The following is a 15367-nucleotide window of genomic DNA, read 5'->3' as shown; positions in this document are numbered from 1 at the left end:
CGTAAAACTAAATCGGACCAAATAGTAATTTTAATATTTGGTTTAGGCTATGATCTAAACGGTTTGGTTTGATTTTTTTTAAAAATTACGACTTACAGTCTGGTCCCGTTTTTTTTTATTTTTCAGACCAGACCAGACCGTAAACCGTACTATGACCAAAAATCATAATTTTTTTAAAAAAAAATATGTTGCTACCTAGATATTTCGAGATGTAGTTATTTTTATATAGTAATATATACTTGAATAATGTTTATGCAATCAACTAATTACAAATTATTATATTTGGTGATTGTAGGTGCGAAATATTTGTATAAAACACATATATAAATTTGGAAAAAAATATAAAAATAAAACAAGAATAATAGCCAATAACAATACATTAGGTTTTTTACGTGAAAAACCCTTTCGGTGTGAAGGATAAGATGTTAAAATGAGACTACAAGCACCAATAGCAAACCAATAAAGTGCACCTACCCACTTTCAACCATCAACAACAAGAGAAATGCAATAAGAGAAGAAAATGAAGAGAATTTCACCAAAACAGGACAACCACTTTTCCAGTCAGCTTTCTACAAAACCCGATCACCACCGTACAAATTGAACCCCATGTATCCCTACAACATACTTGAAAATGAGCCAAAACGGACCACATTTGTCCCTCCATCAGACGTGTTGATCCAATCTATGTAGGCTGATTTTTTTTTGGAACTAACCCACTTTCTCACTCGCTCTTTTGTACTATTTTTGCAATCAGATATTCTTCTACCCTTTGTAGTTGTCCCAACATCTTTTTTTCAAGCTACAAATAAGACAAAACAAATACACCCTCAAAGCTTCTAAGAAGAGCTAACCACATTATTATAAATTGATCCGAAATATTATAAATGGGTTAGACATTCAACACATATTTTTAAAATTAAATATCCACAAATCGAAAATCAAGTTGAATCGAGTTCATAATTAAGATTCATTAATTCAAGACGAGGCGAAAATATGAAGATGTTTGAGCTTTATGCTTAAGTGTGGCTAGACTTGATGGTTCTCTAACCGACTCGAACAAAAATGAGATGAGCGAAGAAAGCCAAAATTATACGACGGGTGTCAAAGTAGCAGCACATACGCATGAGAACAGCCATGGCGGACAACAGTAGATTTCTTCTGAAACAACTACCGTTTCTTCTGCTCCTCATCTTTTCAATGATTCAATTAGCATGTAGAGCAGATGTTATAACACTCACAGAAGAAACTTTCTCTGACAAGGTACTTCTATTATATCATCAATTCCTTCTTATCTTCCATGATTTTTTTCGAAATTAGTCTTAGATCTAGACTTTGTGGATGTTATGAGATTGTTGCTAGTTATTTTTGTCGTGATTATGTTTATAATTCATGATTTGAAGAACTCTTTTATTGTTTAATAGTAAATATCGGAGTGATACTTCGTCACTATGTTTTACATTCAATTAAATTATAACCTAGATTCATTCAAATGGATTTATCGTTGCTGCTAAATCAATTAGCCAACTAGCCAAGTTTATGAAGTTGTTGACTTCAGGACTCGATTATTAGCTAGGTTGCACCGAGTTGGGTATCGGATAGGAATGGATGAAGATTGGAAATTTTGATAATTATAATAGAGGATACAGGGACGGATATCAAGTAAAGCGCCCATGCTACATGAATTATTAGTAGCTAAAGGCTTGATCACTTCCTGCATTATCTGTGAGGGGTCATTCTGGAAAGTTTAGTCTATTGCTATCTAAGGCAAGTAACTTAGTATGAGGACTGATTTTTAGAAGCCTCAACTATGTTTCGTGGAATTTGTAATGTTTGTTTGTGTTGATCGCCTTCGAATGTGATTATGTTGTTCCATTCGAATAGTGGATGGATTTTGAGTAAAATTACATTCCTCATAAGCTGTCAACAAAGGTGTTGAAACATTAGGGTTTAGAATAATCCGTTCTGTTTAAATAGATGCTTTGCATTGTATCAAAGTTTTTATTTATGAAGTAGAGGCATTTATTAGGAAGATACTGTTCACAAATAGGTGGATGTTATTGTTCTCTATACTAATACCTTAAGTACGAGCACAAAGAAATTATTTCCTGTGCTACCATTGTCTTGTTTAGAAGTCCATAATGTTTTTGTTACAAATTCACGCTGAAGCACACTAAGATTCTCGCTTATGTAGTGTGAAAGTAAAAATCATAGCACTAAGCAAGATGTCCTAAGTTATAAGTGAACATTACAAATAAATGAAATTTTGTTGAACTTTTAACATTCGCTAAACTGTTGGAGACCCACTTCCCAGCCACTCCATCCTTAAAGAAGCCCAATTAATGACATTAATTCAAAGCCAGTTGCATGAAAGAGTTGCTGCCTGGCCTGCTCTTCAGATTTCTTTAATTTCTTTGAAATTAGAAGTCCCCACTCCCCATAAACCAAAACTGCCATGATAGTAGTGAAACAATCCTATTTTTTGATTTACCAATAACACCCATAAAACTCAATTCTGAATAGACTAGGGAACAACTCGTGACTAGCTTCCTATGCAAGGTAAAAGGATTTGCCAAATATTTTGGGCCTTTTGTCACCCTGTGAGCTAAGCTAGAATAAAGGTCTGTGTTACGAAGAAGGCATATACCATTATGTATCTAATTGTGGCCTCCATTTTTAGAATATCATTTGAATTAATGCCACATGCTGCTCGTGGTCTTATAAAGTTTCTACCCCTAGAAGAAGCTTTGTTTTCTGAATTATGGGAGCCCAAAAGGAGGGTTATGAGGAAGCTTAGAATATCATTTATTTGTGGACCATTTAAAACTAAAATTAATGAACTTTCTTTGTGGATTACTTCTATAAAGTGAACATGAATTGTTACCTCTTTGACACTTTAAATTGCCTGCTTGAGAAATTTGATTAGCCACTTTCTTTCAAAAAATGATGTGTACAACCTTTATGTAGAAATTGGTCCATCTTAAGTGCAATTGATGTTGATCAATCCACTATCTTCCAAATGTTAGATCTTACACTTGTATGCCTTATGTATACCTTACATACACTTATTGTGTTCTGTTTAGATAAAGGAGAAAGATACTGCATGGTTTGTGCGATTTTGTGTTCCTTGGTGTAAGCACTGGTAAGAATCATCTCTCATTCTTAATGAATTGGCATGTTTGTGGTGTTCAACAACTGTAAATCTTTTATGATGCTTTCCTTTGTTTCGAACATCATTGTCTTAGCAAGAATTTGGGATCATTATGGGAAGACTTGGGAAAGGCCATGGAAGGAGAAGATGAGATAGAAATTGGACAAGTTGACTGCAGTACTAGTAAAACTGTATGTTCTAAAGTTGATATTCATTCATACCCAACATTCAAGCTCTTTTATAACGGTGAAGAAGTTGCAAAATATCAAGGTAATTTTATGTTATTCTGTTTTATATATTCTGTTTTTACTTGGATCTACATGTTAAAGTCTTGTTGGGCTTGGTGGTTTTTCTCTTTAGAGTTAAATACTTAGGTCTGATTCATTTTTCTGATTGATAAAATATGGTATACAACACTTTAGGAGACTATCTCTTGCTATGTTGCGCTCCATAAATCAGAAAAATTAGTAAAATATATCCCCCTTCAATCCCAAATCACGTGCCTATTTGATTCTTGTTGTGGTGAATCTAAATCAAGAGACTGGACATCTACTAAATTATCATTCCAAACTCTATCATTTCAAGCATTCCAAAGGCGCCAAGCAAAACAAACATACAAAGCAGCTTTTATACTATCGCAAGCATATAATATAGCACGTATTCAGTCCCAAAAAGAACTAGCATTAAAGAAATCCATTGATAAAACAAGATTTGTACTAGCCCAAGCCTCTTTAGCAAACACACAACATGAAGTATATTTTTTATTTCATTGGAACAAAGCTCACAATAGTATGTACCCAAATTAACTCTTTTCTTAATAGCATCTTTTGTAGGAACCACATCCCTACTACCCCTCTATGCAAAATCACAAACCACCCCTGGAACTTCTAAGTTCCAAATTCTTCTCCAATTATCATCATCAATAAAATTGCTTCTCTATTCATCATTCCTTAACTCCATAGCTACCCAATATTGACCGTATTATAATCCATCAGTATTGAGATCCCATATTAGTTGATCATTAACTGAATTATTCTCCAAAGGAATTGTAGTGATTAAATCTCTATCTTCCTTATTGAACAAATGCTCTTATAACTCTAAGCTCCACCTTCTCCTTCCTCTCTCCTATATAATTAAATCACTAACTCTAAGATCCTTAAACTCCTCAATAATCGGTGAATGAACCTTCATACCTCTTCTCTTTGGATTCCATTTATCATTGCAAACTCTAATCTCCCTTTATTCTCCATCGCATTCCTTTTTCTGGAACACTTCTAGCTCTTAATATACCTCTCCAAACAAAACTAGCATTGCTACTAGTACCTACCTCCCAAAAAGATAGATTTGCCAAATATTTAGCTTTAAATACTCTAGCCATAAGAGAATTAGAACAAGACAATATACGCCAACTTTGCTTAGCCAATAGAGCAAGAATGAATTCATGCAGCAAACGAAATCCCATACCACAAATTTTTTGGGGGATACAAAGTTTCTCCCATGAAATCCATTTTAATCCTTTATTCCTAGACGATGTCCATCAAAATGCATTCATCATCTCACATAGGCTTTTAGGTAGTAAAAGAGCACTCATTGCGTAGGTTTGCATTGATTGAACAACAAATTTTAATAAAATTTCCTTACCTCCTCGATAACAATTTAGCCTTCCATCCTTTAATTTTATTCCATACCCGCTCCCTCAAATATGCAAAGACTTCCTTTTTCTTTCTCCCCACAAAAGAAGATAAGCCCAAGTATTTGCTATCACTTTCCTTTTCCTGAACTTCTAAAATATCCTTAACCTCTTTAGGGCTGAAATTCTAAGTAGCTTTTATGGAGGACTTTTTAAGAGTTGAAACCTTTCACGTCCAATTCTTAAGTATTTCTTGGATCTGAAAGTCCCTTTCACCATCCAACTACACTGCTTTGGGGCGCTTTTCTTTCTAATTTAGTTCTTCAACTCTGTTTTCTCCTGCTTTTTCATCCTATAGAGCTGTCAACCTGAGTTTCTGGATTAAATCTTGATGGATTTGTACCATGCCATGCCAGTTTGTGCATGCAGCTTCAATCGGGTTTGTACACTTTTTGGATTTGTCTGGTTAGTTTGTGACAGCTTTGTTGTCCCATACATTGGGTTTCCTGCTACTTAGATTATGGCCCTGTTCACTCTTAAATTTAAAAGAGGTTAAACCTTTCTGGATTCAGAGTTCTACCTTCAATGATTATTCATTTGTACCTTTGAGTTTGCTACCAAAGGATATTGTACAAAGATTAAGGAGTAGTTAAATTGTTGGAAGATAAAGACAAATAATTTAAAACTGTGGATTATATCGAGAGAAAAAAACGTGTGTTCCATAAAAGGAAATTTTAGCAAAATAAGTGGGACAACAAAATAAAAATTATAAGGGGCGGGGGAGATGGAGGGAGTATTTCATCTATGCTGAAAAACTGCTATTTAGAAAGGCTATGAAAGAATTCATTCAGATGTGGCCTGTGAGGGAAAAAGAGAAGAGGAGCTGTGATTCTATGCCCAGTAAATCTACAGTCCAATCCACCTCTAATTTACATATGCAACCAGCATTATATAGAATAATTGAAGATATGACTGCTAACTTATCATAAAACCGGAAAGTCAATCTAAAATCTGATTCGAAAATAGATTATCAGTTGGAGAGTATTATGTAAATTGTGTCCCATTTAAAATTCCATCCAAAATTTTCTGTATACTGGAACCTGATCTATCACAAAACCCATTACTGTTGAACTGTAACAATCAAAGGCTTAACTACCTTAGGACGGGCCACATGGTTCTCCTTTGCCTGACAGTTTTAATAGATATGTTGCTTTTTAGTGTGTAATAGTTGCAACTTCTAAATTTTTAAAAGCTGAATTTCTGCCTTTGTATTCCAATAGGACCACGAGATGCGGAATCCTTAAAAGCATTTGTTCTGGAAGAAACGGAGAAGGCAGCAGCAGCCGTGGAAGATGGTAGTGACAAAGATTTGTAATCTATGTTTCTATGCAGAAGATAACATAAAGTATGTCTTCAATTTACCCTATGCATGTTATGGAGATGTCTTATGTTTTAGAGAGATCTACCGGCCCACCCTGAAGTTCATTTTCTCTCAGAAAAAATGTCCAAAAAAAGTGTCAATTAAACTTGTGCTTTAACTTATTGTTGCAGGAGCTCACAGAAGCCGTTATGTTAATGTTAGCAGCAGAATCAGTATAGGTTATATGGCATCAACAATTACGAGAAGCAGAAGCATGATTGATTCTTGGGCTGTATAGTTACTGTAGCTGCAGCCATCTGGAGTAAATTGTCAGCTTGAATTACTCTCAAACACACTCATGAACTCAAGTATATTTCGAACTTGAGATTTATGGTAATGATGCACTCGGTTACAAGTCATTCTGCAGACATAGTATTCTACATGTAATGAATATTGTACCGACTTTCGCAGCAACTGTCATGCTGGGAACAACATCAGAGCTACATTTTCCTCTGTTATGAATGCAAACTTTCTCCATGCTTTTAATGAGAATTTCCATAGATGATTTTGCTAGGAGAACTTCCTTTATTATGTAAATTCTAACGTGAAATCTTTATAATTGCAAATTCTCTTGCAGTTGCAATCAGCTCGGAAGTCTACCATTGTCAAAAAGCTGTGTTGGAACATATTTACGCTTTTATCTGAATCAAAAGCGAGTCTGGTGAGGAATGTTTCTCCGAAATAGGGGATACTCATTTTGAAAAAAGTAATTTTGATCCCTTTGTTAAATTTTTTGAAAAGTGTGATGATTCTTCTCCATCTTCAATAGTTTGTCTCATTTATCTATTTTAGATGCCTCATAGGCCATGATTGTGCCCCACAGTAATTTTGAAGGTTTACTTGGTTCACTTTTTCTTATTCAATTTTCGTCCACTAATTTATTAAAGTAACATTGTCTTCCTAGGACAAAGTTATGGAAATAAATAGTATTTCATGTAGTGATTTTGGTCATTTTTACTTGTACATGCTAGAATTTTCTTTCTAAAATTTTCTACTCGCTATATTTGTTTAGAAGGCTCTTACTTGCTAGTACAAACTCTATACCTCTTAGATTTCACCTTAGGGGTGGTAGAAAGATTAATTTAAAATTTAAAAGGGAGTATTCTGGTATGATATTATAGGTGGTGTTATGTCCTTTAGGAAGTTTATTATAGGTTTCAATGTAAAAAAAAAAATTATAGATTTTAGCACTAAGTGGAATCATTTTCAAAATTAGTAATAAAAAAACTAGTTGGAATGGATTTAAATGATGTATGAGGCAAAAAAAAGACACAAGGTGTATAAGATTTAAAAAATTAAAATTCAATAATGCCACGTTCATAAAAATCCCACATTTTAATAAATATATATAAATTTCACATATATATTATTTATTCATCTAAAATACTTTCAGTCTCTTTTTATTGTGTTTTAAAGCTTGTATAAATGCTTAAAAAAATTGATAATAACAGGTAAAACAATCAAAAATTAATTAAGAATAACAAATGATATAAAGTTGAGAGTTTTATATATTAATCAAAAGATAAGAGTTTTATATTGGACAAAAAAATTAAATTTTTATTTTCAGACGGCTAAAATTGAGATTTTAAATTAAAAATTTTCTCAAGATATATGTATATCAAAAGAAGTACTTCCTTCGTTCCATTATACTTGTCATATTTGACTTTTTACGTAATTAAATATGTTATTTTATTTATTTATATATTGAACTATATACATCTAAAAATTATAAAAAATTAATATAATATTAGTAAATGATTAGACGATTCAAACAAAAATCTCACTTGACTACGTTTTTGCTTAGGCATCAGCCAAAATATATAAAAATAGGCTTGGATAATAAATAATGTCATAATTGAGATGTAGTAAAATATTTCATAAGAGAGGAAGTATTATACAGAAGTACTTTTAATATAAATACGAACGTCTTGTTTTAAGTGGTGACGTTAGGTCCGTGACGTTTGCTTCAATAATTGAAAAGAATAATTGGATTACTTTTAGTATTGAAGCCAAATTCTAAACCACAAGATGAGAGAGATAATGCAAAATAAGAAAATTTATGAAGAAAATAAAAAAGTGGGGGCAAAGAATGAGTAAGGTTGGTGTGTACAGATCGATCTACAACTACTACAAGAGAAGCATTGTGAATGGTTTACTGCGCAGGAGGGATGATGCTTTTATTCACTTATAATATTATTTATATTTTTTTGGGTGAAAGTTATCATTTCTCTTGTTTAGTAAACCTTACACCTGCTTCTCCTAATTTCTATCTACAAACGTCTGCCTCTGCCTCTGTCCTTGGTAAGCTTTTATTTGCACCTTTTCTTCTTTTTGTTTTTCAATTTTGAGTATCGAGAATTCCCTGAAAGAGGATACATAAACAATGACGGTTAGAATCTAACTTTTATCGGCTACTACAAAGTACTGACCAATAGATCAATTCATTTTTTCTTTTAATAATCCAATCTTTCTCCTATTCGCCTTTAGTAATCATATCTTTAAATTATTTTCTATTAATCTAACATTTGTCGTACATTTGCCGACAACATACCATAATACTAATAATAGGTGATAATAGGATATGCTGCCAGCGAACTAATACGTAAGTTTGATTTTTCACAACGAATTAAGGGCAAATGTTAAATTATTAGAAAATAATCTTTATAGGATTATTCATAGCGGATCAACAAAAAGTTAGATTATTAATGTCTCATTTATACCATTGAATTTCCCTTATTTTTACTTTTTGTTGTGACTCCTATTTCTTCTTTAATCTTTTATTTTCATTTTTTGACATTATGTTATTTTTTACTATTATTTTAAGCTTATTAGCAATTATTTGTAATTTTATTTTTAAGTGTATGTAATTTATTAGCAAATATGACTTTGTATTTTTTTTGGGTGACTATCAACAAATATGCTCTAAACAATAGAGTATTATAGTAAAAATATTTTTCTATAATTTAATTGCGTATTTATATATAGTGTGAATTTTAAATGTCCCGAAATTATCATTTTTTTATGTTGCATGTTTGTAGAAGTTTTAGTCGAAGTAGAATTTTAATTAAATGAAAGCACAATCCAAGAAAAAATATGATGCATAACTAAACATAAAAACAAGAAAATAAGCACCTATTTACTAAATGGCTTAAATTCAAGAACAAACTGCCGTATTGAAAGTCTGAATTCCATCGAGTTAAACTGGAATTTTAATGTAGATATTATGTACAATTGTATTACTTTTGTAAGTAGGACTAGGAAGTATTGATATTAAATTCCTCATTATTTAAAATTTTGAATCGATGTTGATTAATTATTGTTAGAATAATATCTTTTGATTACTAGAATATTTTGTATAATTAATATGATTGTGTAGAATATTAGGTAAATATTTAGTTTCCTAAAGTATAGATTGTAATATTGTATATATTGACATTACTCCTAATGAGAAAGGCAACCATTCAAGCCAAATCATTCTTTCATGGTATCATTTGCCTAGGTTACTTGCTTCCCACCTTTCTTACCTCTTCCTTCTTCCTTCTCCACCACCCTTGCCGCCACCTCTCCATGGCCTCTCCCACAAAAATTCATCCCGCCACTTTCGTTACTAACATTAAAACATGCGTGCCTATCCAACTTGATGAAGATGGTTCCAATTTTCATACTTGGGTCACTTTATTCAAGCTTCATTGTAGGGCTCACCTTGTGGATTCTCACATTCTTCCCGATGACTCTTCTAAAGCATTAGTTTCTAAAGATTCTGAATGGCAACGTCTTGATGACATTGTTCGCACATGGATTTATGGCTCTATTAGTCCATTTCTCCTTCAATCCATAGTTCGTCCCGATGATTGTGCCTTTGATGCTTGGACTCGTCTTGAGAACAATTTTCAAAATAATAAGACCTCTCGAATTCTTCATCTTGAGTCTCAATTTAATGACATTTCTCTATCCAATTTTCCCAATGTGAAATCTTATTGCAATGAACTTCACACTATTGCTACTTCTCTTACTAATCTTGGCACTTGCATCATCGATAATCGATTGGCTCTCCAAGTTCTTCATGGCTTGACTTCGGAATACAAAACTTTTCGGTTTGTGGTTCAACATATGAATCCCATTCCCTCTTTTGATACTCTTTGTTCTATGTTAGAATTGGAAGAGCGCTCCAACCATAAACACAATTCTTCCGCTCAAGATTCGGCCCTTATTGTAATATTTGAGAAATTAATAATTAAGATGAGTGAATTTAAGAGAATTGCAGTATCAGAATGACCTTAAATATACATAATATAAATGTATTCTAAAGTTAATTTTTTTTTTCTCTTTTCCTTTCGTTTAATTTGATTAAAATACCAAAACCTTCTTCTCTCTCACACGATGGAACCAAAGGAAGAAATTAGACATCCATCTTCTTCCTCTGATTTCTTCTTCCTCTGATTCCTTTTGCATTCTTCCTCTGAATTCTTCCTTTGATTTTCGAAAGAAGAACAACAGTTGGCCGTCTTCTCTGTCTTCGATTTTCAAAGGAAGTGCAACAATGGCTCTTGCTCCTTGATTTTGATTTTCGAAGAACTGAACCCATCTTTTTCCCTCTGATTTCTGGTAGTAATACACAAAGAACAGCATCAGGTATAGTTTCCCTTCTTTTATTTAAATTTCGAGCACGTTTGTAACATTCATCTTCATGTTATCTGATTTCCAACCCTAGTCATCTTTGATTGGATTTTCATGTAATATCAACGATTTTATTTTGTAGGATTTTATCCCATTGGGATGGTAGCATCACAGTAGCAGCTGAAACCCTTTCCTTTGATCTAAATTCTGCCGCAAACCAAGGAAGCCAATACCAACCTTGTTTCTATTGATTTTGCATCAAATTCAGAATAACCTTATTTCCCGTTCTTGATTTCTGCCGCAAATAGTAAGATTCATCTCCTTCCATTTCTTTGGTTTTTGGTTCTTCCATTTTGCTTTTCTTGGTTGAGGCATTATGAATGTAGAACATTCTTGTTATTTTCATTTATTTTCTTTACCTATTATTGATCATCAAATCTACTAGTTTCATGGAAGTGATGTGATCTCAAGAATTAGTGTGGGTATGCTTATTCATATTAGAGTACATGGAATTTTTTATGTTTAATATTGAATTGGTGGACTTGTAGTTTGTAGGGTAGAATACTTATCTCTATGGTTAATTAGATGTGCATTCTTGGAGGAAAATGATTGTAGATAAATAACATTAGATCGCTTAGTTGAGAAATAATTAAAAGTGATTAAAGAAGGGATAACTGGTGTTCTTGATTGAATTATGCGATTCTTGGAAGTATTGTTAATGGTGAGTTAAATGTTTGTTTTACTTGTGATTGGAAATACATTGGGAAAATCATGGAAGTTGTTAACGTTGAAGAGAAATTGACAATTATAGGTCATGGTTATAAAATCTTGATGGAAAATCGGGAGATTAGAATAAAACATGTGTGATTTAAATGATTTGAAATGTTAGAATAAAGTTTGGTTACGCTACAGTCTTAGAAGGAGATGTAATAAAGTTATATGTTAGTATTAAGTATCGAACGCCCTTTGGTGATTATGTGTATTGTTATGCTTCAGGAGAGGATTTCTCGGCAGAACCATTCTAGCTGGTATCTGCGAATTGAACCCAACTCTTTGAAGCGTCGTCTTTCGTGAGTAGTTCAGTCCCTTAAAGGGTCTGATCAGACTACATTTCTTGAAAATAATCTTTTTACTAAAGCTGTTTGAAATTGAAAATTGTTGAGACAAATGTTGTTGTGACTGCTTATGTTGATATTATGATACGTTCAATGGATTGGGCTTGCGAGCTGGTCATTGACAGAGTTGAGGAACACTGTTCCCTACTCCCTTTTTTTGAAGCGAGTTGTCATTCAGATATTGACTAGCTTCACCCGAAAGCGACATAGCCATAGAGCTATGGGGCACCTCTCAAACTAAACTCACTGTGCGCACATAAATCTAGGAAACTGATGTTGCTTTTAAACCCTTATTTGGAAACTATTGTGTTTGTTGTTTTGGATTTTTACTTCTTATTCAGTTTAATCTGACCCTCTGTTGTTTCCATCTTTTAGTTTGATCACAGATCGGAACCGGTCGGGAACGATGGGTTAGCGGTGTTGAATAACGTTCCAAGGATGTATATTGAGCTGAGCATGTGGGAATTTGTAGTTTTGTATTAGGTTTTTGGATAAATGTATATTAGTCTTGGTTGTGTTGGTTATATTCGATTCGAAGTGAATTGTATGATTACTTTTGTTTTAGTTAGATGTTTGGTTTAAGAATTAGCTGAGTTAGTTATGTTAAAGAGCTGGTGACCCCTTTGCTCAAGTTTTGGAAGTGTGATTTAATTTTCTTGGGAAATGAACCCCGTAATGACCTTGTTTACTCAGTTAATGGTAGGTCGGATTGTTACACTTATTACCACAAACAAAGCTTCTTTTTCAAAAAATTCCGCTCATTTAAACAACTACGGCCCTCCCCACCACCGTGGTGTCCACCGTCACTCTCGTCGTGGTGACCGGACCTACCGTGGCAGCCACCCTGGATCCGCTAGTCATTCTGGCCACTGGCAGCAGCATGCCAGGCCCAACTTTACTTTTCCTTCTCGGCCCAACAGAAATTCTTCTGACCCACCCTCCTTTCCCTCTTATTCCTCCCTTCTTGGCATTACTGGGCCGGACAGTCTTGGGCCTAACCTGCTGCTCCCTTTCCCACTACACTTTGGGCTCCCCCTTCTCAAAGCAATGCACCTTCTGCTGGTCTTCTTGGTCCGCGACCGGCACAAAGTTATCACACCGGGACTAGTGCTTCTATGAATTATATTCCTACGGACATCGATCATGCCATGAACACTTTCTCTTTGTCTACTCCGGATGAGCAATTTTACATGGATACCGGTGCCACATCCCACATGACTCGATCTCAAGGTACTTTACTTCCTTATTTTTCTTTAACGCATCAATTCAATAATGCTATTATTGTCGGTAATGGTAATTTGATTCCAGTTCTTGGTCACGAGCATATTTCTTTTCCTTACTCCCAAAAATCTCTTACCCTCAAAAATGTCTTACATGCACCTAAACGTATTAAAAACCTTATTTCTGTTCGTAAATTCACTCATGATAATATGGTTTCCGTTAAATTTGATCATTTTGGATTTTCTATGAAGGATTTGGCCACGGGGAGCATCGTTCTGAGGTCTAATAGCACGGGTGATCTTTATCCTTTCCCATCTACACATGGAGCTTCTCATACTTCCTCAACATCATCCGCTTTTTCCGTTTTTTCTTCTAGTATTTGGCATTCCCGTTTTGGACTTCCGGGCAATGCGGTTTTAAATTCCTTGTATTCTTCTCGTTTAATTCAATGTAATAAAGATTCTCATTTTGTTTGTCATTCTTGTCCTTTAGGGAAACACATTCAATTACCTTTTGTTGATTCTATGTCTATGAGTTCTAAGCCTTTTGATATTGTTCATAGTGATTTGTGGACATCTCCTATTTCTAGTCCATCGGGATATAAATATTACGTTCTTTTTCTTGATAATTATACTAATTTTTTGTGGACTTTTCCTTTAGTTCGCAAATCTCAAGTTTATGATGTGTTTGTGAATTTCAATACTTTTGTTAATACCCAATTTGAGCTTAATATAAAATCTTTCCAATGTGATAACGGGGGTGAATTTGATAATAATATGTTTCATCAATTTTGTACTAGTCGGGGCATTACTCTTCTTATTTCTTGTCCTTACACATCTTCTCAAAATGGCAAATCCGAACACAAAATCTGCTCCATCAATAACATAATTCGTACTCTTTTGTGTCATGCTTCCCTTCCTCTGTCTTTTTGGCCTCACGCCTTAAACACGGCTACTTATCTCCTTAATATTCTCCCCTCTAAACTTCTTGGCAATCTTACTCCCACTCACTTTCTTTATCGTAAGTCTCCTACATATACTCATCTACGGGTTTTTGGGTGTTTATGTTTTCCTCTTTCCCTCTACTACTATCCACAAACTCCACCCACGTTCCGCTCAATGTATCTTTTTAGGATACCCGCCTTCTCATAAAGGTTACTAGTGCTATGATCTCTCATCCCGTAAAATCATTATATCTCGACATGTTCTATTTGATGAGGCCACCTTTCCTTTTTCTCAATCTCCTTCCCCGTCTCCCCAAAACTACCAATTCTTAGATGATAATATTCCCCTTCGTTTGCTCAAAACAACCTAAACAAATCCCCCTCCCTACTGGGCCTGCTCCTACGCCCAGCCCATCAGTCCACTCCTCCCCTACCCAGCACCAGCAACCAACTAGGCCTGTTTCTTCACTAAGCCCATCAGCATCCTTCCCTTCCTCCAGCCCATCAGCAACCTCCCCCTGCTCACCCTAGTTTATTGTTGGGCCTGCTGATCCCTTAAGCCCATTAGAATCCTCTCCCTGCTTCCACTCCAATTCTGGGCCTGCTTACATTTCCGGCCCTACTGCACTCCCAACCCCTCTTCTCCTCTCATCTTTTACCTCTACTGGGCCTACCTCACGCAGCCCAGTACCTTGCCAACCCAATTCTTCCTCCTTTTCTTCCCCTACCACACCTCTACCCTCACCACCCGGCATGGTTACACGTAGTAAACATGGTATTTTCAAACCTAACCCCAAATACTACTCCCAAGCCTTATCAGTTTCTTTTTCATCCTTACCTAGATCTCCTCTCCATGCTCTTCGTGACCCGAACTGGAAATTAGCTATGCAAGAGGATTTTGATGCCTTAATTGAGAATCACACTTGGAATCTGGTACCTCGTCCTCCTAATGCTAATATCATTCGGTCTTTGTGGGTGTTTCCTGTCAAGACCAAGTCCGATGGTTCTTTTGAGCGCTATAAAGCGCGTCTTGTTGGTGATGATAAATCTCAAAGGGAAGGCATTGACTGTGATGAAACTTTTAGTCCGGTTGTGAAACCTGCCTCTATTCGCATTGTTTTAAGTATTGCCCTTTCCTGGTCTTGGTCTATTCATCAGCTCGATGTTAAGAATGTTTTTCTTCATGGTCACTTGACTGAGACTGTTTATATGCATCAGCCTCTGGGTTTTCGTGATCCTACTCGTCCTGATCATGTTTGTCTTCTTCGTAAAT

At 34.8% G+C, this 15367-nt stretch overlaps 1 protein-coding gene across 1 annotated transcript; it reads left to right on the top strand.

The window, feature by feature from the left end:
- Positions 1-937: 937 nt before the first annotated feature.
- LOC130805254 (protein disulfide-isomerase 5-1-like) lies at positions 938-6717 on the top strand. Its single transcript, XM_057669941.1, has 5 exons — positions 938-1260; positions 3081-3139; positions 3243-3418; positions 6059-6183; positions 6330-6717. The coding sequence occupies exons 1-4, from the start codon at positions 1123-1125 to the stop codon at positions 6151-6153; spliced, it is 468 nt and encodes a 155-aa protein (XP_057525924.1). The 5' UTR covers positions 938-1122; the 3' UTR covers positions 6154-6183; positions 6330-6717.
- Positions 6718-15367: the final 8650 nt, after the last annotated feature.

The sequence above is a fragment of the Amaranthus tricolor genome, chromosome 1 (assembly GCF_026212465.1).
Source record: "Amaranthus tricolor cultivar Red isolate AtriRed21 chromosome 1, ASM2621246v1, whole genome shotgun sequence".
NCBI lineage: Eukaryota > Viridiplantae > Streptophyta > Magnoliopsida > Caryophyllales > Amaranthaceae > Amaranthus > Amaranthus tricolor.
The sequence above is the reverse complement of the archived record's forward strand: the minus strand, read 5'-3'. Positions and strand labels throughout refer to the sequence as shown.

Excerpts from the sequence above, each read along its gene's own strand:
- LOC130805254 (XM_057669941.1), top strand. The coding sequence starts at position 1,123 with ATGAGAACAGCCATGGCGGACAACAGTAGATTTCTTCTGAAACAACTA. Across the intron at positions 1,261-3,080 it reads AAGAAACTTTCTCTGACAAG|ATAAAGGAGAAAGATACTGC; the intron begins GTACTTCTATTA and ends TGTTCTGTTTAG. Across the intron at positions 3,419-6,058 it reads AGAAGTTGCAAAATATCAAG|GACCACGAGATGCGGAATCC; the intron begins GTAATTTTATGT and ends GTATTCCAATAG.